The sequence below is a fragment of the Crocodylus siamensis genome, chromosome 3 (assembly GCF_052110815.1).
Source record: "Crocodylus siamensis isolate JL-2025a chromosome 3, ASM5211081v1, whole genome shotgun sequence".
NCBI lineage: Eukaryota > Metazoa > Chordata > Crocodylia > Crocodylidae > Crocodylus > Crocodylus siamensis.
In genome coordinates this window covers 104,979,636-105,006,995 of record NC_143397.1, presented here as the reverse complement: position 1 = coordinate 105,006,995, position 27,360 = coordinate 104,979,636, and the positions used below count along the sequence as shown (strand labels likewise).

Sequence of the window (27,360 nt, the reverse complement as noted above, 5' to 3'; positions counted from 1 at the left end):
CTGTAACCAGCAACTCTGTACGTTCTTACAATGATGGTAGTTTAATGCTCAACTTATTGAATTCCATGCAGAGGTAGCAGTTATGCTTAGCAGCATCTTGTGTCTTGAACGACATGTGGAAGCACACGCATGTGCGCACACACATATGTGCGCATGCACACACACATACACACACTCCTCAAAGACCCCAAATTCTCACTTAGGTTGTTTTCAGGACACAGACCTCAGATTATACGCCCACAACATAATGTATGACTATTATAGATACCTACCCCGAAGTTTATCACTGAAATAGAGTTTATTTTTCATGCTACAACACTAATTTTTGGCAATATAAAATGTTAAACAATGTAAACATAGAAGCTCATGAAGCTAAAAATAATTCTCAATGAATAGATTGGACCAAGTATTAATGTGGGTATAGCACGGAAGGCACAAAGCTAGAGATTGCTCACTATTAAAACACAGACTAGTTTCTAAAGAGATCCTAAAGCGTTCTTTTTTAAAAATTTTGAATGCATATGTCTCTGACTTTTTAGTTGGTAATGGTCTTCTACCCATAAATAATTCAAAAGATATCAACTTAAAAAATGGAGAGTCATGAATCTGCAGTATGGAGAGGATGAGGTGAACAGCAACTCAATAGTCAGAGCAAGTAATTTCCAGTGCATTTCTCTTCCTAACATCAAAGCTTCATAGCGGCACTGGAACAGGAACCTAACTTTAGTCTTCACTCTACAGCTTTGCCTGAATAAGAACCTATAATCCCGAGCCATTTAAAAACACTATTGGTCACTGAACATTTGAAAATATGATTTCTTTAGGAACAGTGTGCAGAAAAATGGAAAAGCCATTCAGATAAAATATTATAGGTTTATTTAAAACTTATTTTCAGCTTGAATATGCAAAATACGAACTCCAACAAAATGTTCATTTTTACTTCATAGTTTACAAATATACAAAATAGAAGTTTGCTTAAATTTATATTACATATTTATTATGTAAAGAACTATATAGAAAACATTTGTTCTGCTTAAGGCATATTTGGGAATAAACCATTGTACAAATTATTGCACATCGAAACCACAGTGCATTACAGACTGTCTGCATAAAAGTTATTTTCTTAAAAAAAAAAAAAGAAAATAAACCAGGTTTATTTACCTGATTTAGGTCATAACTGTAGATCGGAAGACAAAAATAATTCCTTGTCAGATATGCAGCAGTTTGAGAACTTTGGCTTCCTGTTTTTGGTACCTTTAGAACCAACAGTCACTAAGCACCATGAAATAGGCTTTTAAACATAAATTCTGTACCTGAATTTTTTTCCTCCTCTTTTAAACATAGTAATGGCTTTTTAGAAGGAAAAAGAAAATACAAGATGACATTTACATCTAATATTGCATTGAGCCAAAATTTAAGGGAATGTGATCTCCCCATGTAATCGCCCCCCCCAACCCCTGCCCAAAAGCAGTCTCTTTAACCCTGATAGCCTTGACTTCCAGTCGTTTGTTGGCATTTTGTAGTCCAGAAAAATTCAAGTTGGATTTACAAATGGAATGATAGAAGATCCAGTCATTGACCCCAATGTTCTTCTTTAATTTATTAAAAAAAGAAAAAAAGGGCAGAAAAAGAGATTTGAACTCAGATTGCTGAATTCAAAGTCCAGAGTGCGAACCATTATACCATAGAGGCAGATAAAGAGAGAAAGGAAGAGACAGAGAGAGAGTTCCAACATGTGTAATTTTCAGTTGATTCCCACTCTTTGGAAGACTTCACCATGATTCCTTGTAGTGCTTTAGCTGTGTCACTCCCTCCTGCGGAAGCCAGTCTGTGCTGTGAATACTGAATCTCTTATGGCAGTATAGGAAAAAAAATCCACTGCTTCCAATTAAAAGTGCCTCTTCATATGTAAGGCAAGGTGGTCTGACCTGGAAAATGCTCTGTCGCATCTTTGACACTGGAAAGGGCGATGGCCAGTATGTTTCCTGTAGTGCCGAGTAAGTTCATCAGAGCGGGCAAATTTCCACCCGCAGCCCTCCCAGTCACAGTGATAGGGCTTCTCTCCTTCAAAAAATAAGACAGAATCACATCAGTTAGGTTGGCATGGGTCAGTTGATAGGCAGGTGCATTAGCTTGTTTCAGCAACAACAGGATTCAAGCCTTAATTTCACATCTTGCATTCAGGAACTCTGAATGCTTTGAAATGCAGAACAAAAATTGCTTGTGTTCAATAAGATAAATCAGGCTGTGATATTTTGTAGTTACAAATGGAATCTAAAAACCAGAATAAAAGAAATGCCCATTTTTGCACAACAAAGTTATGAAATGTATTTATATAAAGTTTGTTTTACTGTAACCTTAAATAGAATGCTAATTTCCATCATTTGTCTTGAACGTATGACACTTAAATCCAGACAATAGTATTAGGACCTGCACGCATTTCGCCGGCTGATGATGGTATTATACAGTCAAATATCAACCAGAAATCACTTGGTAGACATCATGGATTTAGGTAACTGTAGGTTTTGAAAATTAAAGAACTGTCTGGAAACTACTTTCATTAGATCAACTTTGTTAAATTAGGAGCTTATTCTCCCTGTCTTTACTAAAGCTAAACTCATGTTGGCTTCAAGAAGTTCTCCTCCCCAGCAATTATCAACTAAGCACCAAAGCATTTTGGAAACAGTTACCAAACACCAAAAGAACTGCTTCTAGCCATTTACTTCTGAAGAAACACTGAACCCAGTTTTGCTCCCACTGATATGAGCTGGAAAATGATTTGTTTTCTAGTTTGTATTCTAAATCGTGAACTACTCTCTCTCTCTCTCTCTTCCGCAACCCCTCTTCACCCAGAACACATTCTGAATCAACTTCTGGCAGCTTCATTCAGGGGTCCTGAATTACTCAAAGCTCCAAGTTATCATTTTATTATTAGGGACTGTCAAAACTATGACTACCATTTGACTACAAGTGCTTTCCCTAACTCTGACTGCGATAAGGGTTTCTTCAGTGGCAAAGCTGAAGCTCAAATGTAAATATGAATATATTATTTCATTTCTATTCAAGCAGTAGTCAAATAATCTTAGGCTAGATTTCTTTCAGAACTAATGAAACGGAAGGCAAGACTAACTTTCCAATGTAGGATACAGATTGTCCAGCTGCTATTGAGTCACTCACATAGTATTTTATAATTCTGTTATCTGTGGGGCTCTGATTTGGCTTCCCTCAAAAATTATCAGCCACTCCCAGCAATTTCAGGCCTTTGCTGAATTGTGAGGGCTTGGGAACTGCTTGTAATAGAATCTCTCAAGTTACAGGAGCAAGCCAAGACAGGAGTTAAAAAAAAAAAAAAAAAAAAAGCTTAACTAAGACCAAAGCAAGTTAAAAAAAAAAGAAACCCTTAAGAGGCCTGCAACATCTGCTCCTGTCACAAAATTGGGCTAGTGCTATGCAGCTCCACAAATCCAGTTGACTTTCAGCTACCTGCCAATTAACTAGCCACATAGCAATAGACATGCAAACAAACTTGGTGTCTGCAAAAACACCCTCTCATGTGAGTCATTTTGATCCATGAAGTAACCTTCCAATCCAATAGGTAGCCATAAATTGCATGGTTTTTTTTAACTAGGGCTAGAACAAAAAAAAAAGTCACTCTCATCAAGTTTCTCTCCTATGCCTGATGGAGGGCGCTTGCAGCCTGACAGCTTGTCTTTCATCTCTCCCTGCTACACAAAAATGGCCCAATAAAATATGTATTACCTCACCTCACAAACCTGGTTTCTCACACAAGAACCTAACCCTTTTCTTCCTGGTTGAAAGGTTTAGTCTTTAGTTGCTGTAGCTGAACACCTTGTCTGTCCCATTCCTCCCTGACAAGCCCAGAGCAGGGTTCGTTTCCATACAAAGTGTGGATTACCACCTGCCTCTTGGCCCCATGCATATCAAGCCCTGGCCTTTACCTGTGTGGGTCCTCAGGTGTGCCTTGAGATGAGAGCTCTTGGTGTAGGTCTTGCCGCACCCAGCATACTCGCAGGTGTGTGTAGCGGTCCTTTTCCTGGGCCACGACCGGCGCCCCCTCTTTGGCTTGGTTTCTTCGGGCAGGCAGCTCCCGGGCGGCATCAGCTCTAAGGGCGAAGAGGGCGGAGTCAGCATCACCCCTCGCCCCAACTGTGGCACCGTGCCGGGCTCTCCGAAAGCACCAAGATAGTTAGACTGACCTTGGTACTGCAGGGCACCGGGCGGGAGCTGCTCAGGCAGGAAAGGTGGGTAGCCAGGGGCAGGGTGGTATCCAGGAGGCAGCGGGGGGTGGCTTAGCCCCGGAGGGGAGGCATGGCAGTCTCTGCTACCGAGCATCTCTTCGGCAGTAGTCCTGGAGGGCAGGGGCCGCCCCAGGGCGAAGTCGTGGGGGGGCGGCGGCCCCCCGTGGGGCTGGGCGATGGGGCAGGAGGGGGCGGCCTCCTGCTTGATCTTTTGGCACATCCTGGGCAGAGGGCTGTAGGGTGGCCCAGTGGGGCTGTCGGCCGGGGCACTCTTGCCGGCCAGGCTGAGGTGGTTGTAGTCCCCCAGGGCTTTCACCACGAACTTCCCGTGCAGGCTCCCGAGGGCCGGCGGCGGCGGCTGCTGCTGCTGCATGTACACGGGGTCCAGCTCAGGCCGCAGCAGCTCGGCGACGAAGCCCCCCGAGGGCGACACGTCGCTGATGTCGGCAAGGTCGAAGGGCGCGGCCGGCGCGGGCTCGCGGCCGGGCGCGTAGAGCGGGAAGGCGGCGGGGAAGCTGCAGGCGGCGGCGGCGGCGGGGCCGGGTCCGGGGGCGGGCGGCGCGGGCACCGCGGCGGCGGCGGCGGGCTCCTGCTCCTGCTCCTGCTGCGCCAGCGAGTTGGACAGGATGAAGTCGAAGTCCAGCAGCTCGTGGAACTCCTCGGCGTCGCGGCGCGGCGGCACCAGCGCGCCCGGCCCGGGGCTGCTCCCGCCGCCGCCGCCCTCCAGCTCGGCGTAGGGGCGGCCAGGGGGCAGCCGCTTCAGCGGGGACAGCTCCTCCCTCCAGCGCTGCGGGCGGGACACGCGGCGTCAGTCGCCGGCCCGGCAGGGACCCCCGCCCCGCGCCCGCCCCGCGTCCCACTACTCACGTTGCTGATCCCAGCCTGGCGCAGCGCTCGCTCGCGGGCAGCCGCGGTCGGCGCGAAGGTGGCGATGGAGGGGAGCAGCGCGCCGCTCAGCGCCATGTCGCACTCGCCGGGGGCCTGCCTGCAGGCGGATATGGTCAGAGCCGGCGGCGGGGACCCCTGCGCCCCTTCCCCGCCATCTCCTCCACCCCGCCCCGCCTCACTCCACTCCGCCCGGCACCCACCTCATGCGCGGCGGGCGAACAGCGCGGCGCCCCGGGCGCTACCAGCGGCGCCGAGACGCTTCCCGGGGCTGCGCCGCGGCCATGGGGGAGGTGCGTGCGGGGGGCGCGCAGGAGCCGGGGCCGGGGCAGGACAGGGGCCGCCTTGCGCTCCGCCGCGGGCCTCTCGGAACTGTCAAGCCGCGCGCGCCGCTGCCCCTTTTATCACTTCAGGCTCGGCCCCGCCCCCCTCCCGTCGCCACGGCGACCGCGAAAACAAACTGTCGGGCCACACGTGGGGGGGGGGCAGGGATGGGCCGTGACGGGCCGTGACGCAGGCCCGAGCAGCTGGCTGGCAGCGCGCGCCGGTGACGCCAGCCAGGAGGAGCCCGCGAGGCGCGGGGAGGGAGGGGGAGGGGCTCCCCCCCAGCGCCGTAGGGACTCGCGCACCTGAGCGGGGGGAGGGGATCCCCCCTTTTGGGCAAAGGGCCCCGCGTCCAGTGCGGAGCGAGTGACGTCAGAGCCCCCCCCGGCACCCCATGTCGGTCGCCGGGCGGGGAAGCGGGAACTGAGGCTCGAGCCACGGAGCAGCGGCGGCCCAGGCCCGGGGACGGGGCTAGTGTCCGAGGGCTTTGCCCCCGCTCTCAGAGCCACAGCGGGGAAGTGCGACCCCCGCCCCAGAGGCACTTGAGGCCGGGCCAGCCCTGTCCCAGTGCAGCACCACTGCCACCTAACACCGGCTTTTAAACTGAGTCCTGGCTGGAGAAGTCTCCTGCCCCTTACTGCCTGGTGCTTGTTGCCCCTTCAGCTTTATTTTGCTGGAAGCCTCCTCTCCTAGGAATAACGCGGGCTCCTGCTTCTCTTCCTGCTCTAGAAGCCAATTCCCTGCTGCCCTCCAGGGCCTCACTGCTGTCGCTGACGCTGATCACAGGTCCATCACCAAACTTCCTCAGCCAGTGCTTGGCACCGCTCTGCGGCATCGTGGAGTCACTGGACCGCCCTGCCTGCAGGCTCAGGACCACAGTTCGGCGTCAGTTCATGTCTGGAAGGTTAACTTCAGAGACTGAAAATTGCAGGTGTGGTAGAAATCAAAGACACACTTCTTTGTCTTCACCGGGGTCGATAACTTGCTCTTCTGCATGGGCTTCCGCGTGTTCGGTCGTGACACTACCTGTTTCTGCACTGTTGCCTGCGCAGATGTCCTTTCCCTACCGCTGCTGCACAGTCAACAACCTCGAGTGCATCGAGCTTGCCATCATGGCACTACTGGCGTACCTTGGTTTTGCATGGGTCTTTTTCTCTTTCACAGAGGAAAGCTATTATCTAGATGCTAAGTAAAAAGTGACTTGTACATAATTGCAGGGAAACACTGTGATATAGTGAAAACCTTTCGATATGGAAGTGGCAGTAGAGTTGACTTTTTGTCTTCAAAATTCTTTCTGCTCTGTTCCCTCCCAATGAACTGGCACAAGAATCAAAGAGCAGACTTGGGAAGTAGCACGCAAAAGCTATTCCACGCACAAATATATACAGCCCAGTGTTTTTATTTGCTCTGTCATTTTACAGCTGGCAACAGTTGCTCTGGACACGTCTTTGATTTCTGGAGACATTTTATCAGAAATGAGACCAGAAATGCTGTGCTGTAAAATTCCAGGGGTTTCAGCTTCATTCTGACCCGTTCTTCTGTCTGTGGCATGAGATCACATAACTCTCATTAATTGCTTTGTCTGTTACTTTAAAGTGCCAGGAAATAATTTGGCTACCTTTATGTCAAGTAATTACAAAAAAGGTACTGCCTTATATAATATTGGTGATTGGCAGCAGTAGTCTTGGAAAGTAGTCTTGCTGAGATTTTCAAAAGGATCAAAGTGGTACAGGAATGTAAGTCTTCTGATTTCAGCGGGATCTGTTCTCCAAAATCGCTTATGTGCCAGGTGAAATTTTTAAAGCTCTTTAAAATTATGCTTGACGCTCAGGTGACCCTAGTTATGTGCTTCTAAAATGGGACTGGGATTTTCCAAAAGCACATGCCAGAAGGCAAACCTAGAGTGTGCTATAGTGTGGCTAGTGATGACTTAGGTAGTTTTAAGATACTCATATTTTTGTGCAGCGTGTAACTAATTTTTTCCCTAGAAGCTGTGCCCTACTGGTAGAGTTTTCTCTTACCTTTTGTAAGTATGATTCTTAGATAAACCAAAGTTACCACTTCTAGCAGTGCATTACCAAGTTGCTCTGCTGTTTGTGTTGCAGAGGGAAATCTTGTTCTCAGACACAGATTCTTGAAATGATGAGGGTTTGTCAATCTTGTAAATCATCTTCTTTCAAGGTTGGCCAGATATTCAAACAAGGTTATGAACCTCCCTATTTGTACAGTCATTATTCCAAAACAGGTCGATCCAGCAGAGTTAAGTCCCTGCCCTGTATAATTTATAAACATGAGCCTGAGTAACCTGTGATGACTAAATTAAATTCTAAAATAATAATAAAATGCTCAGCCTTTATTTTAACAAACTGGTATTGCCAGTTTCACAGTATATACGTTAATTATTAATATCTTTGGCGCTAGAAAATGGATTTTCTCTGCACAAAGTCCGTGTCTTGGTATAGGATGTGTTTGGGAACTATCAATATGAAAAGGATTAATGTGGAGATGTGAAAGGTAGTAAAACATTAAGGAGGTTGTCTAAATATTTTATATAGAGAGATAGGTGCATCTCTATCATAGCAAGGTTTTTTGCTGGTTTGTTGCCCTACACCCCATTTACAATGCTTTGTTTAAATTACTTTGTTTAGGCCATGAGATCTCCCTTATTTTGTTCTCTTCAGCACTGAAGTTTCTCTCAGACAAGATACAATATAATTAATATGCTAACTGAGGGGGATCGCATTAGGTTCTTCTCCCTGTTTAAAACAATTATAGAAAACACTTCTCTCCCTTCTATTTCAATCTGTAGGAAAATTCATGAAAGGAAACATAAATTGTTTCCAGGCCTCTCTATTTTTTCCTGTAAAAGGGATGAAATACTTATATGTCTTTTTGTGTATTTGTCAAATACTTCTTTATCTTTTTTCCCTATATATGTACATGCACATTTGTTTATATTTCTAAACCAAATAGTACATTTTAGTACTTAAATATCATTTGATATTGGAAGTGACTCTAGGCAAAAATTAAAATTGAATTCCTTCTTAAAACTACAAGATAGAAACTTCAAGCACAGATGAATGATCTGATCCCTTTGAACTGGAAAGGACAATTCTCCTGACTTCAGGATGACAAGAATAATAGTTTGAATTAATATAGGTTCTTCTGCTGCTTTCATGGATATCAGATTGGTGCATTGCTGCTTGGTAACTCAGAGTATCATAAACATGAACACTGAAGGTTCACTGTCAACTGAAATTTGCTCCACAAGTTAAATTTTGTAAAGCTGAGTTTTGGAAGTACTCATTCCTGGCATTGAGTTCAATGGAGAAGAATCAGATTACTGCTGAGTCCTCTTGAGAATCCCACCCCCAAAACCCAGTGCCAGGTTTTTACAAATTGAACAAATCAGTAAAAAAAACCCCAGGTTTATTATTTCTTTTAAGAACACCTCTCTGCTTCAGTATTTGCAATCCAAAGTTTGAGAACTTGAATATAAACAAAAGTGAAAAGTATTTCATTTCCTAAAATGGGAGAAATGCAAAAATTAAACAAACACATTTACTGTTTTTTTTTTTCATTTCTAATATTATCTACATTGTCCTTTGTTATATAGGCCTGTCATTCTTGCAATCCAGTCTTAGGTTATTATGTCTGCTTAGGCCATCCTAGCCCATTCTAAAACTTTCCTTCCACTATTCAGCATGTCTGAGCACAGGATGCTTCTGTACAGCTCAAATTTGACTTTGGGGTTGCTTAATTCACATAAAGCATTGCAAGAATTTGTGCTTCTGTTGCATCTGGACATGTCGTGGCATCTTCCCAGGTTCTCCTGTGTCTGCTTAGATTCATGCTGTACCACTAACAGTGTGGCAACATTGTTGAGGCAGTACATTTATTCCTTTGGAAAAGAGATGAAGTGCCTTCAGTCATTTGCTCTGTGATTATGTGCTAAGTCATTTCAAGAACAACATTGGTTTGGCTCCGAAGTGAGAGTCTTTCACCCATTTTAGGCTTAATCTACTCTCAAAAAATTACCCATTGCTGACAACTGGTATCAACAGTGCATTCATCAGAATCTCACTAGCGTGTTTTGACAGCAGGTGTGGAGCTGGATAGAACACCTTTCAGAAAACAGGGGACCATAGGATGTGGTTTATCCCAGTCTTCACTTGCATTTAAACCAGGTTAACCTGAACTGGTGCTGAATTCCCTTGTCAGCAACGGTTAGTTTTTCTAGTGGAGATCGGGCATTTAGTTCGTGAGGAAAGGCAAAACCCTGCAAACTTAGAACAGGAAAGGGGATGGGGAAAATGAAAAAGTGCAGGTATGGGAAGGAGGGTTTCACTGGAAAGAGATCAAGCTAATGCATTTGTTTTAAATGGCTTTTTAAAATGGTTTTTCAAACTGTTGCCTCTCTGGAGCCATAATGTGATTTATCTTCCTTAATTTAATTGTCTTGGATAGGAACTGCAAGAATTAGGCACTGCAGACATTAAGACAGACTGCATTGAGGGGCTGTTGAGGTAGTTCGCCAGGATGCATTTCTAGCTTCTTTGAGTCTGTGCTCTAGAGTGCTTGGGGCTGGACCACTGCTTTGTTTTACAATGCCTGAAATAATGAAGCCCTAATCCCCGAATAGCACAAATATAAATGGGTTAAGAACAGGGAGGAAATTCTTGGCAGGTCCAATTTTGCTGTAATTTAAATTAATGACAAAAACAATCCATAGACTTAAGTCATGTAAGATTTTGCCTCTAAGGAGGCAGTTGGGGGAGAAGGGCAGCTGTACTAGGTTTACAGGGCAGTTGATATGTGGGCCTTAAACCCTGCAGAACCCAAATGAAGTGACATTCACTGAAGACAAGACTTAGAGGGAAGGTCTGAGAAGCAACTAGCAGCTGGAAAGTTTGGATACACGAGATGCACACAGTATGGGGAAATGCAGGGATGAGGATTTATTCTCTTCTGCCTCCCTTCCAACGCATTATGAGGTGGATGAGAGAATTGCCACAATCTTGAATGCAAAATTGGCCTATGAGCTAGTGCCTGGGGAAATCTGAAATGTGATGGATCTGTTGCTGAGTTTATGTTAACTGAATATTTTCTTTTGCTCTCTTTATAAAGTGCAGCTGAATTCTGTTTATCATTGCTTTTTTCTTTTGAGAGTGTGGCTTTTTCATATAAATAAAGTCCCAGTTTGTTTTTAGATGACTGCTGTGGAATATTAAATATAATCAAAAGGTCACTTTCTCAAAGGATCCTCCATTATTTGTGCATGTAAAGGCAGAGGCTTATTTCCAGCACTGGCAAGTACTTGTGCTAGCAGGTGACAAGTTCATACATACAAGTCCATATGTTATTGCTCAGAAAGGGTGTATATAGCTGTTTAAGAAAGAGCCACCTGAGCCTAATATGGTTAAGTCACCCCAGTTTAGCCAGTGGCACACAAAGGAGTGACATGGCCAGCATCACATCCAGCTGCCTTTGACTCTTGGGTCACCCTAATGACCATCCATCCATGTATAGCTGGGTGAACTTAGGGGCAGCCTCTGCCACAGGTCCAAAGCAGAGCTTGAACTTACATTTCTCTAAAAGTGAGACACCTTAGCTGCTTTGCCACTACACCCCCTTCATGAAGATCACCTTTTAATTAATTAAACAATTCATAGCACAAACTGCTCTTCCTTAAAATCCTATTGTTTTTAAATAGAATGATAAAGGGAAAAGGCATTTGTCCTGAACTGTGATTACAGAAGATCCTGAGGCCATTTTAGTAATATTCACATGAATGTAAGAACTTAAAACCCTGTATTAAAGAACTCCTTGTTACAGTAGGAGTCTTGTCACTGATTTATATTCCAGACCTTATGGGGTAAAGTACCAAGTTTAATGGAATTACACTGAAGACACAGTGTCCCAACTCCAGCTCTTCATGGTTCTTAAAGGAAAACCCTCCACTTGAAATGACATTGCAGTCAGAAAATGCTGCATGTCTTATTTTTGCTGATAGCCACTAAGTATACTGTCTTATATGCCACTTACAGCCACTGAGTATACTGTCCATCACCACCACCACCACTTTCATCTGTGATTTCACATTTACCAGCTCTTACTACATAACAGCCCTCAGTGTCTTGCTGAGGGAGTGTGTGTGTGTGGGGGGTGTCTTTTAATGATGTTTTGTAGGAGGCTGTTGACCTGTAGCAGCACTGCACCTGAAGAAGTAGTAGGGAAGAGTTTGCTCAAAGAAAGGAAAGCTGACCCATCCTTTGCATATTGCACATCCTGTGGACAAAAGCCCTTCCTAATTTTGGAGATTGCCGGGAATATAGAAGAGAAACTGAGCATTTTTAGAAGTGAATGTCAAGTGCTTTTCCTGGAGAAGATGGCTTTGTAACTAGAAACAATACAGATTGGTTGTTAGTATTGAAATCTGGACCCTGATATTTCCACAGCTGTCTCAAACTTGATTAGGGTTGGCTTTTAGAGGATAAATCACAGCCGTAGGACCTATGGGAAGACCCTAAGCTATTTGTGGGGTGCAGTGCCACTCAGGCTATCATTGTTGGCTCAAGGATCATCTGAGGCTACAAGCCACACTTTTGGCTGAGCAGCTAACATGAACACTAAGCACAAGAATGGGAGGCCAAGTAGGTGGGCAACGAGGCCCACAATGTACTGTGGACCTGGAACATGGGACAAATCTGAGCTCTGCCACCAACTCCTATGTGGCTTTGGTTAAGTCACCTAAGCTGACTGTTTTATACTTGAGTGCTTATGATTAGGCACCCAAATCCAGAGACACTGAGATCCTTTGGTTCTCACTGGCTGTAATTGGGGGTTAGAATGATGGAGGTTACTCCAGCCAGTGGTCTCTTGTTGCTTTTCAGGTTGAGGAAAGAAGAAACTTTAACATCTTCCCCCTGCAGATTCCCAGGACCCATAAGTTGCTCAGCTAGGTATTGGGCAGTGGATTTTCCTCATGCAAAAATGTATTTCTTTTTCGAACCATCCAGGGAACCACCTCAAACAGTGGCTTTTTTGTTTTAATCATTCTCACCACTGTCTTAAAAATACTCAAAGAACATTTAAAAGATATAATTGTTACTTACTCTTTGTTTGTACAGGTCCCCATCTGGGATTCATGTCTATTAAATCATTGTTAAAGTACAGGAATAGCTGAGTTCAAAGGCTGGGGCAGTGCTATAAACTAACAATATATGAACTATAAAGAAAATCATAAAGTGATTAATTTGGGACAAAGAAAAACAACGTCAAGATGTTTTATCATAAGTCCCCTTTTTGTTAGGCCATTTGTTATGCTTTCCCTGAGCTGATGGAGTAATCAGAGAAAACAGCAGAGCCTGACAAATTTCCAGCTGGTAAATTTGCTGGAAGTCTAATCCTACCAACCAGTAGCAGATATAAAATATGAGGGGTTGAACTGTAGGTTGTACGCTGGTGAAAAGCTTCATCACCCTTCTTAGCTGTTAGGAAAAGGAACAGTGTTGTGATTTTGAGAAGAGTGACTTTCTGTAGCCCTGCTTCCATAGGCGACTGGTAGGGGGTACTCGGGGGTTCACGTGCCCCCTCTGATGGGGCCAGTGCCCCCGACAGCTGACACTGATGCTGTTGGTAGGGCTGGTGCCCCACGTGACAGGGCCACCTCCATCGGTGGCTTCTGTGGGTGCCCCCCCCAGATTTACCATCTAGAATGTTTTAAACACTGCCTACTGTATAGTTTCTGGAAGGAAAAGTAGCTTCTTACTTCTCTCTTCTGCAGCAAAAGCTCCTGTCTGAGGTGAGAGAGGATTTCCACTATTGTTCCCCTCTCCCAGATTCCTAGGTTGTTGCAAAAAGGCTGCGTAGAAGATGGCTCTACTATTTTCTTTTTTCCCCCTGAGCTCTTCTTTTTAAGGCTTCCCCTCCTTTTAGTAGCTCTATTGCCATGCTGTGTTGTTTCTTACAGCTTCCCCAAGTAGCATCAGCAGGAAATCCATTTTGTTACACTGTTGTCCACACAGTTCTGAAAACGAGAAATGATACTGATTGATTTCATTTATTAAATTTTTTTTGTTGCTTGGCCAAATTCTGAGCAGCAGCGGCAGCGGCAGCGGCAGCAGGAGGAGGAGGAGGAGGAGGAGGAGGAAAGGCACCAGCCTTTATTTGGATTTGCCAGCAGCTTCAGGAAAGACTTCACTTAACATTTGGAACACAGTTTGAAGATTCTTTGCATATATGTGCATCAGAAACGTATCTGTCAATGCCAACTTTAATTATGCAGAAATCGATGCATTAGGTCTCCCCAGGGAAAATTTCCCATCAACTACTTGGACTTCTCAAGGCCTGTCACTCTGTCCTGGCCCAAGAAAAATGCATCATGCTTGCATATGTGAAGCTCTTCTATTCATATAAAGAGAAAGCAAGGAGTAAACAGTAAAGTTCTGATTGTTAATGAAAAGTATGCTAAGGTAAATCAATGTGAATTAATGGGATGCTGAAGGGACACTTATTTAGTAAAAAAGCAGGTCCTTCCCCCCTCTAGCCACTGCCATCTTTCCCTGTACACACATTTATGGATAAACTGTTCTGACTGACTGAATCACATAATACATCTTTCTAAACTAATCACTGTGCTGCAGGTCAATAGATGTATGGCAAACATCTGTTACCTTGCTGCACCAACATCCAGCCCAGGAAATTATTAGATAAATATTCTGATCATCTGTATGGAAACAAAGTCTCTGAAACAGAACATAGGGAGAGGATCGATGCCTCCTGCTTTGAAAGTAAATATCATGCTCCAGCATTTTTTCCATAAATGCCTCCAGCTCTGCCTCAACATTTGTGTAGCAGCAGGAGACCATTATCCTAAGATAACATCCCCTTGCACAGACATGATCACTTAATTAGAGCAATATGAAAATGACTTTAGAATCCTAGATATGGATCCTGCATATTCTTCACTGATGCTTTTACTAAAGACAGATTTTGGCATCATGGAGTAAAATCCCAACCTTACTGAACACAATGGTTGTTTTGCCATGTATGACAACAGGCCTGAGATTTTTTTCCCTTCATGCCTATTAGGCAGGAGACTCAGGAGTTCAAATTTCCCTTACTGGAAGTGCTATAAAATGCTAAATACCCTGAAAAAATAAGTTCATAGGCATCTCAAGTTAACCACCTAAAATTAATGGACACTTCTGATTACAATCTCTGTTACATGTGGATAGCAATATCACCTTTATAGAATAAAAATGGGGAAATCAGTAATTCTGTACCCTGTACTCAGGCTATGAATAGTGTTTGGTCACTAAGGCCTAGGAGCTACACAATGAACAATGAAGAGAAAACAGAATATTGAACTGAAAATAAAATTTGCTGTTTAGGTGAGCATCACCCATCCTGTGTGTTGAATTATTAGAAGTCCAGGGGGAAAAATAACATGTTGACATGTATTTAACTGCTATTTCAGTGCACTTGCACAAGGGATTCAAATTAAGGTTGTACAGACAACCTTCATTCTGGCATTTCCTCATTTTTGAGGAATTGATTTTGCAACATTAATAGATATGTATGTTTAATATACATGTAATATACTGGCATAGATGCAAATAGATTAACTTAAAAATATCTATTGATCTATTGCTAAATAGTTTCACAATGGATTTATATTAATTAGTATGAACCTCTTTGTAATGCATGTATTTCCAAGAACATAACAAATCAAGACCAAAAAGAATCAAATAAGATACAGTGGGACACTCACCCCAGTTAATAATTTCAGAAGCCAGAGTCCCATGAGCAAACAAACACTCATTGTCAGCTGAATCTGTGACTTTATTGTCAGACTGAAGCCTGATTGCCAAAGAATGCTTCCATCCATAGATAAATTTTTCTACATTGTGTTGCACTCTTGTGTTACAAAACCTCTCAACTGGTGGATACAGCATGGCATGTCACAAATGTGTCAGTTCTTGGATTCTGGTCAAGGAGTTAATTTAAATGAACTGCTTGGGTTTGCTGAGAACGAAAACTTCCAAGAAGATTTATCAATCGTCAGTGGCACCTTCTCACTCCATAAATCTGCTCTCTGTGCATATGCAGAGCTGTATCTGCTAACTTCATTGGCAAAATAAGTTACCGCTAGTTTTGGCTCCTCTTTCAGCCTTGCAGCTTTGGGGGAATGAGGTGCATTTTTTTAAATCTCCTGAATCATTCTCAGAATTGTTTAAGTTCCTGTCTGGGAAATTCTGCTAGAGACTAAAGAAGCAGAATGTATCAAGTTTATTAACAAAGAGAATGTTAAGAGGTCACTTGATCCCAGTCAGGAAGAAGATGGGAAGAAGATTTCTGAGAGGATAATGGGATCTTTAACTTAGCAGACAAAAACATAACAAGATCCAATGGCTGGAGTCAAAAGTGAATAACAAGAAACAAGGCACAGATTTATAAGAATGAGGAGAATTAACAATTGGGGCAACATAGGGATGTAGTGCAGCTTCCATCACATTAAGTCTTTAAATCACGACTGCAGGCTTTAAAGATGAAGATGCTGTGGCTAAACCAAATATTATGGGCTTAATAAAGGAGCCATTTGGTGCAAACTCATGATCTTTGTCATGCATGAGGTCCGATGTGGTTCTGTCTAGTTTAAAAATTCTAAATTGGATAGTTCCATGCTGAACATGTAGTGCTGGCAGATATGGAGACTGTCTTTGGATGCTCCTGCACTGATCATGTTTGAAATGGAAAACCAAGAGCAAGCACAGAACACTCAGCACCACACTTTAAATATGGGTGGAGGCTGATTAATCAGTGTAACCTTATCCTGGTAAATCTTTGTGTTTTAAACAATGCACTTTTCTTCCCACCTCTTCTCAAACTACCTTTCTTGTGTCTCTGTTATCAGTTCCATTCAACGTTTTCTTTGCAAATGTTCTTTTTTTCCTATTTTATTCCCCCAGCTTCTTTCTTCCTTCCTTTCTTTCCCAGCTGTAGATCTGAAGAGAACTTTTGCTCATTATCTTTCAGGTCCCATTCTTGGTGCCTGAGTGGCCACCTTTGTTGACTGATGAAGCCAAGCAGAATTTCTGATAGCTTGTCTCCAAATGGTTTGAAAAAAGAGACTAATAGGATTTGCTAATATCAGGAGACCAGCCCCTTTTTCCAGCCTGAAGTGACTGGCCTGGATCTCTAGGGCCAATTTATCACAAGCAAAGGCCAATAGGAAAGAAATGGCAACATCACAGCATCAAAAGCTGAGTCCATCACCAATGTCTAGGGCCAGATTTTTTAACAGTCTCAATATAATTGCAACCACTCTTTTCTATATTGGCCAGCCAGAAAGGTGGCTTCATGATGCCATTCACTCTTAAGAACCAGTCCTGAATTCCAGTACGTGCAGAGCTTCCCAGCTGAATACCATGGAAGTTTTGCTTGAGTAAGGACTGCAGTTTAGGTCCATACAAAGAGAAACATTTCATTAGGGCAGTGTATTCTGTCAGTTCTGGATTGTTTCTAGTAGCATATTCTCCAATTTATTGTATTACTGTTATGCAGTTTTCAGTGGGTCATCTACGCATGCATATTAATGTGCAGCAATAAACTCTGGCACATGTGGTGTTGGAGTTTATTACTCCTGAGTGCCTGGGACCACAGCATGTTGAGCTGGGTCAGAGCAGCCCTGACTGACAGGAGGCCCAGGTCAGCCAGCAGGCAGCCCCTGCACTAAAGGATCCTTGGGTATTTTTACATGTGCAAGTGCCATAGCGTCCAGTGCTGCAATGCTTGCAGTTATATAAGTGGTGAAATGCACATCAGTGCAGAGAAAATGGTGGCAGCATGTTTTTGAACTAAAACACATTGGAGGTGCTTTAGTTCAAAAGCACACCACTACCATTTTCTGCATGCTGACGCACATTTTGCCACTTACACAACCGTACGTGGCGCAGCACAGTTCACCTTAGCTCACGAGTGAGGCAGACTCAATTAATTGCAGTGGATCTCTGGCGCGTTATGGGATAGAACAGTATGTGTATAAATGCCCCTTGTGCCCCACCTAGCTGGGCCAGTGTCTACATATGTGTTACTGCACATGATAACACTCTGAAGAAGGATAGTACTTGTATTTCGAAGTGCTAACCTGCTATCGGTTTCCTATGGACTAATAAAGGCACATGTGTAACTCTGAGACATTTATTGTGAAGCTAATTAGGCAATTCCATGGTAATTGTGTAGATGTTCCCAGTGACTCAACAGATGGGGTTGCCTGCATTTCCCTTGGAAGACTTGCATAGTCTAGTGAACCTTAAACTAAGGGCATATTTCCTGATAGTCACCCTAAAATTTCCTTTACTGAGTTTCCTTTCATTACTGCAGTACACCCCTTGGACCACTGCAACCAAATCCCTTCCCTCCTTGTTATTTACACTAAAGGTACTGTAGAGGATTAGCATGATAGTTCATTTATCCTTACTTAGCAGGTAAGATAGCTCTGTAATCGTCAGTCATGGTCCTGATCTCCAGTCTAACTTACAGTGTTCAAAGGCAAGACTAAAAAAAAAACAACCCTAAGAGAGTTAAGTGCTAAATTCTCCTAATAGGAGTTGGGCATCACACTTCCTTAGGCATATTTAAAAACCTTGCTTCAAAACAACAGGGTTTTTTACAAGGCTCCAAGCAAGTGACAATGCTTCCACATACACATCTACAGAAGGCATTTACTAGCCAGTGCTTCTGGCTTCCCCAATATCATTAGAAAACTTTTTAAGACACTTTGGGTACTGTTTCCTTTGCCACTCACAGTTCTTAGAATCTCTTGGAAACTGGTGTCAGTGGAGTCATGCTGAAAACTACAGGAAAGGAACAACTGAGCAAAGAAATTAAGGGTTTTCTTACATTGTGTATCTGCCACTCAGCAGTGAATAGAATGAACTCTTTGGGTACTGGCTGAAAATCAGCACCAAGGGAAGGCTGCATTACTTTGGGCCAGATATTCAGGATTGTAGGACTATAGGAAAGTAGGGTTGGAGTGGACCTAATGAGGTCATCTAATCCCACCCCATGCTCAAGGCAGGATCGTCCCTCTGCCAGTTTCAGAGACCTAGTATGGCAAAAATGCCTGAAGTGCTTATAAATATCATATAATAAATTTAAATACCTAAAATGAGTAATTTAAATACTTAAACTGAAAGTTTATTTTAAGACCAGATTTACACTAGAAATGATGCTGGTATTGCAATATCGGTGGAGAAAAGTGATTTATTTATGATATTCTTACACCAGCAAATGCTCTCATGTACCTAGTAAAAGCAATTTTGCCAATATTAGCTTATTTTGCTTGGGCCACTGTCATAAGCTATACTACTTAGAGCACTTTAGATTTACAAGCTGCATCTGCACTGGGAGAGTTTGCTTGTATTAGGACTGTCAAGTTCATCTGGATAAGTGGCCTTGGACCCCTCCATAGGCTGGATGAGTGGCACTGGGTTGGCCCCATGGGCCAGATCGGGGTCTCAGATGCCCCCTGCTCACCCTCACCCCCACCCCTGCATGCCAGATCAGGCATGGTCCAGGACTGCGCTACATGCAGTGCTTGCTCCAGAACCTGTGCTGCACATGGAGCCTGCGCTGGCTTGGTTGGAGCAGGCTCCATGTGTGGCACAGTCTCAGATCGGCTGGGTTGGACACTGTGGATGCTGGATCTGGCATGTGAGGGGGATCCTAGAGTTGTCCAATGTGGGGCTAGCACCAGAAGCTGGCCATAACTTTGACACCCCTGGCCTATATAGTTACATCCATAGTGTAGCTCTAACCTAAGTACCTGCTCTGGGTCCACATGAACTAGATGCATTTATGAGAAAAAGACAAAATTTTTAGCTTCATAAGAAGCTATAAATCCAGGTAGTAGTTATACATCTGTTTCTTTCTTTCAGATTTAAGTGTAACACAAACAAGGGGATTAAAATCAAGAGGGCCAGCCAGCATCATGTATTCCAGGAATTAGCATTTGCTTTAATATCAAACATCGTTTAGTGATGCTCTGGGAAAAACGAGAACTTTCCAGACTGTCACAGAGAAGTCAAGTCACAGTGTTGAACCTGTGACTCACAATCATCTCCATGTCAATAGACGGATGGAGTAAGCACAGAACTATGATTTCACTGCCACTTCAAGCCATTTGGGGAGAGAGCACTCTTACTCAGCCACTGTGCTTTGATAATAGCAGGGGTAGAACTGAAAAATGACTGCAAAGGCGCTTTGTGCAAATATTTTCTTTTCCCACTCACATTTGTCCTGCCATGAAAATCCTTCTGAATTTCATATCTTCAGCCTCATCCTACAAATCTTCATGGTTGAAGTTAACAGGAATTCTGCTTGCAAAAGATGGCAGAAGTGGTGCTGTGTGTTCCAGAAGTCATGCAGCTTCTTTGAAGTAAATGAAGCTGGGCTGATTTATTCTAGCTGAGGTTCAAGCCCATCATTTTACTATGACTTCTGTGGCACAGAGAAAAGACATGGCCAGGAGAAAGAGCTGTCACTTTTCCTCATCTGTGGTCACGGCTACACAAGATGCTGACTGTTCAGTAGCTCATTACTACTGTGCAGTAGCTTGTTACTACAACAAGTAGTGTCATGTGGCATGAAGTGTGACATGATGCTACTGCGCAGTAGTGATTATCTACGGTACAGTCAGTGTCATCAGAAAGCTATTCGGGGATGCTACTGTGCAGTAACTCCAGTTACTGCCCAGTCATTTAGTATTTGTGTATAGAAGTACTAAATGACTTCAGTAGCAACTGCGCAGTCAGCGTCTCATGTAGCTGCGGCCTGTATCTCTCTCCCCAGTGGCACTGAAGTAGGCTGACCATATGGAAATCCCAGAAATATGGGACACTGCCCCCAACCCCCATTCTCATAAGTTGGTAGGTGGAGGGCAGGGCTGCATGCCAACAGGCAGTGATGCCTGCTGGCCCTTCTGCAAAGCACTCTACGTTACTCCAACTCCTGGCCAGACTGTGCCCTATGCCCCTGTGTTTCCAGGACACCTATTATATTCCCAACAGCCAGCTGGGACCAGCCTCTGAAATCTGGGACTGTCCCAGCTAAAATGGGACATATAGTCACCCTGCACTGAAGTGGCTCCTCACCATGGTTCTCCCCATGGTTGGAAGGTGTTTAAAGACAACTCAGAATTTTCAGTTTCTTTTCTTGTTTGCACAACACTCTTTTTGGCAAAGTGCCTTGTTTGCAATTGTGCCAACTTTATTGGTAGGTAAGTTCATTATTGCTGCTGGATGGCATAGGATGGAAACAAAAATATTTATTTTTTATAGGTCCCTTGGGCAGGGGGTTGGACTTGATGATCTTCCGAGGTCCCTTCCAGTCCTAATGTCTATAAAATCCATGAAATATTTCTTAACATTTATTAGTGACAAAGTGATGAATGGGTGAAGGGGAAAGGAAAGGATTCTAATCCTTCATTTTTAAGTAAATTTGTGCATTTTTAAACACATGACAACCTTTCAGGTCAATGGCCCATGTCCTTGACTAGTGGAAATTATCATAGCTCCATTGACTTCAATGTTGTCTAAATTTCCAAGGGGGTGGAAGTTTTTGAGCTGGTGTTGAATGGCAATGTGGTCTGGGGGAACAGCAAAGAGCTGAGAGTCAGGAGACACTGAATGCTAATCTTGGGTCTGTTGCTGATTCATTGCGTAGCTTCAGGGAAACTGCTTCTTTCTGTTTTACTTTCTCCATTGGCCTGATATGGGGGGTTGTAACTATGATTAGTTAATGTCGCTAGTGCTCTGTAAATGCTGAATAGTAATGTTAAGAGGACGTTTTCCTCCATGGGAGCTACTGAGCTTTATTGTAAAGCTTGGGTTTTTCTCTCATCCATTATAGGGCAGGGGGCAAACTCTGGAAGTTTGGATGTAGATCTCACTTGTCCAAAGTTGTGGGGTGTTTGGATCCAAGGTTTTGCTTTGGTTCTGTATCTCATTATAACCTTTAAAAAATCAAGTTAAAAATATAAAGGACTTTGCAGTGCCTTTTCAAAATTACTGTAATTCTGTTAAAATTTCTAGTCTAATACACTGTAATTGATGGAAAGAGGGATGTCTGCTTTCCCTCCTTAAGACTTCTGTCTAAAATTCCCCCCCTCCCCTGACTCTTCTGCTTATCTTGACGTCAGGCATAAAACAATCTGAGGTATAATGCTCAATCTGTTAGAGAAAGCAGTCACCTGTCCTCTCTAGTCCCTTGACAAGAGAACATGAAACTGAAAATGCTACACTATACATGCCTAGTATTCAGTTTGCAGTGATAGATGCCTCAGCCAACACCAAATATCTCTGCTTTAACTTGGCAAAGCATGTGTAGCCTTCATAGAAAATTGCTGAGCATGCCAACTTTCAGTTGTTAAATACAGTTTTGGATTGTTTGAGAATAAAAGACAGTGCTACACTTTTTTTCTGGCATTTAACTATATAAAAAACATCCAAACTACATTTAATCAAATATATGGCATGGTGGGAAAAAAAGATATAAAAAGTAAAGGGAGAAACTACAAAAAAATGCCCTCAGACTGAGAGGAAGTAAAGACAATTCCAGTCTTAAAAGACTGTTATTTCTAAATTCATTTTTCATTGTTACCATGAAAAATAGTTTAAAAACACAACAGAAACACTTTATTATGACAGTTCTAACATGTGGAATATGACACTGAATACAGGCGCATGTCCTCAGGTATGTCAGTAGTCACAGCTTCATTAAAAAGAACAGGGTTTTCCCCAATGGTCTGTTAAGAATCTCATCTACATTGTGCACAGAAGTCCTTATTTTTATGTGTCTGTATTTCTTGGTTCAACATGGAGGACCAAGTAAAGAAATAAAAACTGGTTCTTTCTAAGGGAAACATTTTGTCCATGATCTTCCACTTCTTCATATGAGCTACACGATGCTTGGGATACTTACACAAGTGATGTTTTTCATGCAATCGGGCCCCTGAAAGCACTCTACAGCTCTGACTTAGCACACGTGTATGGCTGTAGAGTGCTTTTAAAACGGCCATTCATGCAAAAAATTAAACCGATTGCCAGGGCTGGTGCAGGCAGGCTCCAGCCCCACCCCAACTAGCCAATGTCTGTTGGTTGGGTGCTGGTGGGGGAGGGGCTCTAACTCATGGCACCTATGTAATGTGCCATGAGTTAGAATGAGGCTGTGATTCTTGCACTTTCCCTGTGTCAGAGGTACAATACAATGTAGGGAAAAGGTATGACATAAGCCCGTTTGCCCCCCCCCGGGGTTTCGTTCATATTCAGGTTTGGTACTTTAGGAGCTTGGGAGCAGGGTGCTCTGAAAGCAAGAGGAGTTCTGTTTCATTTGTATTTGTTTAGGATGAAAAATGCTTGGTATTTGGCTTGGCTTGCATTTTTGATGCATCTAAGAACTGGGATCAAATTCAACATTTCCCCAATGCATCTTTAAATACATTTTTTTTCCCAAACAAAAAGACAAAATTAGGGCTGGGTGTATTTTGAATCAAATGCAAAGCAAAATCCTAATATAAACATATAAGGTCTGTCCTTCTGTTGCATTTTGCCAGGCGTAGACTGAGTGCCAGGAATTTCAGTAGAATTACACTGGCATAAAACTGAAGCAGCCCTGTGCTGAATCAGGCTCTTTGCTCTATATTTTACAATTAGGTCTGCTCTTCACTGGGAATTTGTCCTAGGTACAGCCACTGGTATACTTGCCATAGTACAAACCACTAATCTTGATAGGAAAAGACTCAGCAAGTCACTATTTTCACCGGTGCAGCTCATCCTGGTTTCAACCAGAGACAAGCTATGCCTGTGCAAAACATGGCTGCTGGTGGTTGTCCCTGTGTACACTGGAGGTTTGTGTTCATGGAAGTATGATGGTGGCTGTCCCCTAATGATAGCCTTTCTCATTTGAAGTGAGGACATGAATTGACTGGGCTATTGCTGAATACAGAGCTCATCAGCATGGCATTAACCTGTTTATTAACACAGTGTGATCCTACTTGCTCAACTAGTATGAAAGTTGTTTAGGGCTTGCCTTACGATATAATAAGACAGACTGTCTTTTCAAAGGAGTCTAAGGTGCTGTTGAAAGCTAATGAGAAGAGGGTGCCTAACTTCCACAGAACCTTTTGAAAATCCTAGCCATACCTAGGTCTGTTGTCACTGTAATCCTTCAGCTAGACGTGAACATTTTGCTGTCTGATGCCATAATATTACAGTTCACAGTGTCTAGTGAACTATTATCTACAAAAATTAAAATAGTTTTGCTTAGATTGAAGATGATCACCCAGTTTATGGTAATGAGTAATGCATTTGCATACCAGCATATGAAATTATGAAAGTAAATAGGATTATGTGGAACTAGTCTGAAAGAGAGTTAACTTCCTGGCTAAAGTTATGCAATCAGAGGAAAAAATAGACTAATGAAGCCTGTGGGACAAAATGTCCTAGAAAAATGTCTGCAACACAAAAGAATGTAACATAATAACCAAACAGAACAGCATTGATTCAAAGCTTCTTAAATGCCTGTATACATAAAACAATTTTTCAGTTAGTTTAAGGTACCTGTGAGTCAATTCCACACGAAAGCCCACAAAGCAGAGGCCAGCTGCTTCCTTAACTCCTATTTATTTTGGGCATGATGCTGTGGGGGGCTGAGCTTTTTGGCCCCAGTCTAGCAAAGCATGTAAGTATGAGCTTGACTTTAACATATACTTAAGTGCATTTGTTAGACCAGGTTGTTCTGTATGTTGCAGCATGGAAGACTTAGTAAGGATGTTCTTATAAAAGCTGTACAGTAGTTCTTACAAAACTTGGCAGTATTACTAGAGATAGACACTAACTTGATTGTTGATTGAAAGATTCCTGAACTTTGGGAAGGTCTTGATTGAAATCTAAATATAATTGTTGGCTGCTGTTTTATAATAGGTTGTGTAAACGGGTCGTCAGAACAACCCTGAGTTCTAGACCTTGATTAGAGTTTGTGGTTCAGGCTCATTTCTAATTATTAGAGTACAAGGCCTAAGATTAATGTTGATATTGTAAAGCAAATGTGTTTTCTGCAATAAAACAATGGTCAAACTTAACATCAAACATTTCCAGCTTTAGGTTATTGTATTTTACAATGAAGATGACAGTCAACAAAATTATGTTTGTTGTCGCTATGCTTAATAATTATAGGTCTTAACATCAAGGTCATGTTGAAAGCACAAGCCATAAACTACCGGAGTCAAATGACATTGTACCCTTTTCCCAACAGAATTCCAATGAAAACCTGCCATATATTTCACGATTAATAAGAGAGTTCTGGTCTCCACAGGTATGTCCCTGATCATTTAAGTCTACAGTAACTTACAGGACAATCAAAGTGTCCTTTATTTTTTTCAGGAACATCTTAATATGACAACACTTCAGCTTCCCAGTGTGAGATATTGTGTCAATGTATAATGAATGATGTTGCATTGTGGCTTAATGACATGGTGTCACTATGTATAATTATAATGTTATGATAAAAAGTTCATGAACATTCCTAATGTTTGCTACAGGACTATCTTGTCGTACAGAAAAAAAACATTGATAGCAACCTTGCCTGTAAAAGCATATTTTGTCACTAGAAAGGGTGCAAAAGATTTGATATTACATGTTAGGTTTACTACAATTACAGAATTCTATCACAGTGTTCTTTTGGGAATATTTATTGATTCTTTAGCCATGACTAACAATGGTTTTAGGAACCTTTTGAACAAAATCACTGCTGAAAAGTTCTGCAAATGCTCTGGGCCTTCTTTTCAAAATTAGCTATATACGGTGGTACTGGCAAAAACTGTTGAGCAGTTGGAGCACTGATTGTGAATGGTCAACAAGGTGCACAAAAGGTTTCTATGAACAACTGATTTGCATATATGGTCACAGTAATCCAATGATAAGTTACATGCACATTTGTGTGTATGTAATTACATGTCCCACATTTTGGAAGTTGGTTCTTAAAGTCTCTTCCTTCCTGAGTGAAGAGAATGGGCCTTCTTAAAGATGGGTAAGTATCTTCCTGTGTCATTCACTGAATAGCTGTACTGAATTCAAAAACACTCTATTTTATCCTAGATAAAAATTTGGATGAGAAGCCTTCTTGTGCCAAAACCTGATAGCTCTGTAACACTCTGTAAACATCAGTAATTTTCCATGAAGCGTAAAACTGTTCCTGATCATTCTGACAGCTTTTGCAACATCTCAAAATGTGCTCATAACCTTGCTGCTGAAACATGGATTACAAGCCAGTAGAGCAATGAGATCAAAGCCTCAAGAGAATTCAAGTGAATGGCTTTAGGATCCTGATGCAAGTGAAAGGAATCCCCATGAGGGCTAAGCATCAGGAACACTCATGTTTAAGCTGAATGGAAATCAGCAGAAGACTTTGGCTTGAGTACATCTCAGGTTGAAAAAATACACCTGAATAGAAGACCAGTGTTACAGAGGAAAAGGATATTTCAGATCAGAATGAAGGAAAAATAAAAAGAAACAACCTGAAGAAACTTCACCACCTGGGAAACTGCCACAGGAGCTCCAACATAAGAGTAACTAGTATTTGAGACTGTTCAAGATTGTCCCCTGGCTTGCAGAATCTTGCTAAATAGAATCAACTGCAAAATAGCATCCAAACTCCAGGAACCAAATGCTGAAAGCATTGTACTGCAGACATATCCTATCTTTTATTAGAATCTCAGTTAACAAATTCAGTCACTTACAGGTATCCACATCTATGCATGCAAACCTTTTTTTCCCTCCATGACTATTAAAAACAAGTCAACGCATATGCCTATTTGCTGCACAGTTAGATTACTATACGACCAGTGACTGTTGAGCATCTGCACAGGCTTTATGTTTTGCTCCCTTTACTTTGCCACAACTTAATAGAATCACCAGTTATTAGTATCACGTGTTACACCCAGTGTAATTCAAATAGGTGGTGGACACTGTACACTTATTATAGAAAGGGCCCCAAACCTATAATCATAGCTACAGGCACAGAGCCTTTTGCTTGCATGAACTCTGTTAATGTTGCTCTCTCAGTGGAGCAGGGTTTTCACCATGAATAAAATTGCAGGGTTCAGGCTTATCTACTGGTTTAGTTCCTAATGGCTAGCCCAGAAAGGGTGAGAAATGGAGCAGTTGTAGTTTAATTAATTAATTCTGTATATAAAGAACTGCTTCAATAGCAGCCAGAAAGCAAGAAAAATAAATTCTGCTTTAAAATAATAAAACCTAATTTTCGCAATATTTCTTTGCAGTACTTAGCTAGACTGGGTATTTCTTGGATAGATATAGAAGCTTGTCTTTGATAAACCTTGTGAAGTTTTTGATTAAATCAGAACTAAAGGTCTCCAGCTGGATAACAACTGTGAAAGAAAATGTTCTCTGAGGGAATACAGTCCTTAAGATTTATATCAGTGGATGTTTTAAAGATTACGAATGTATTTCAATTTGTTTATATAAATTAAAGCATTTTTTCATACTAGAGCAGTTTGCTGATGAATTATTATATAACCTTCCTTGTCTGTGTTTCCATTGATATTACTGGTATTTGAAGATTTTGAAAATAAATAGCACATCTCTTGATAACCACAGGTACCATTTTGGCCAAGATTGCCTATCAGGTTTTGTTTTGACCATCAGAATACTTATAAAGTCCCAATTACTAAGCATCTGAGTAATTTTCTGAGTAGTTATGCATTTGTCTTCATGACATCCCTGTGGTGAAGGGAAATACTGTTTTTTGATTCTTTATAGAAAAAGCACCCAGCTTTTCAGGGCTTTTTAGGGGGTCTCATTCCTACTGA

General features: G+C 42.5%; 1 protein-coding gene and 1 long non-coding RNA gene across 3 annotated transcripts; one reads left to right on the top strand and one right to left on the bottom strand.

Moving 5' to 3' along the window:
• Positions 1 to 859: 859 nt before the first annotated feature.
• Positions 860 to 5,507, bottom strand: KLF4 (KLF transcription factor 4). 2 transcript variants are annotated; one of them, XM_090038900.1, is made up of 5 exons: positions 5,348 to 5,507; positions 5,127 to 5,244; positions 4,218 to 5,046; positions 3,960 to 4,124; positions 860 to 2,064 (listed from the first exon to the last, which is right to left on the bottom strand). In XM_090038900.1, exons 1-5 carry the CDS (start codon positions 5,350 to 5,352, stop codon positions 1,889 to 1,891), a joined length of 1,293 nt encoding a protein of 430 aa, XP_089895026.1. In that variant the 5' UTR covers positions 5,353 to 5,507; the 3' UTR covers positions 860 to 1,888. The 2 variants fall into 2 exon arrangements, with proteins under 2 accessions (XP_089895026.1, XP_089895025.1); XM_090038899.1 differs by having other exon boundaries at positions 3,960 to 5,046.
• A 120-nt stretch (positions 5,508 to 5,627) lies between these two features.
• Positions 5,628 to 27,026, top strand: LOC149868614 (uncharacterized). The gene is made up of 3 exons (XR_016441294.1): positions 5,628 to 6,399; positions 24,786 to 24,845; positions 25,628 to 27,026. It is a non-coding gene; the product is annotated as an uncharacterized LOC149868614 (long non-coding RNA).
• Positions 27,027 to 27,360: the final 334 nt, after the last annotated feature.

Bases quoted from the DNA above. Each gene is read 5' to 3' on its own strand.
- KLF4 (XM_090038899.1), bottom strand. The intron at 5,047-5,126 runs GTGAGTAGTGGG...TCCCGCCCGCAG, and splicing joins GCCAGGCTGGGATCAGCAAC to CGCTGGAGGGAGGAGCTGTC. The intron at 2,065-3,959 runs GTAAAGGCCAGG...TATTTTTTGAAG, and splicing joins ACACCTGAGGACCCACACAG to GAGAGAAGCCCTATCACTGT.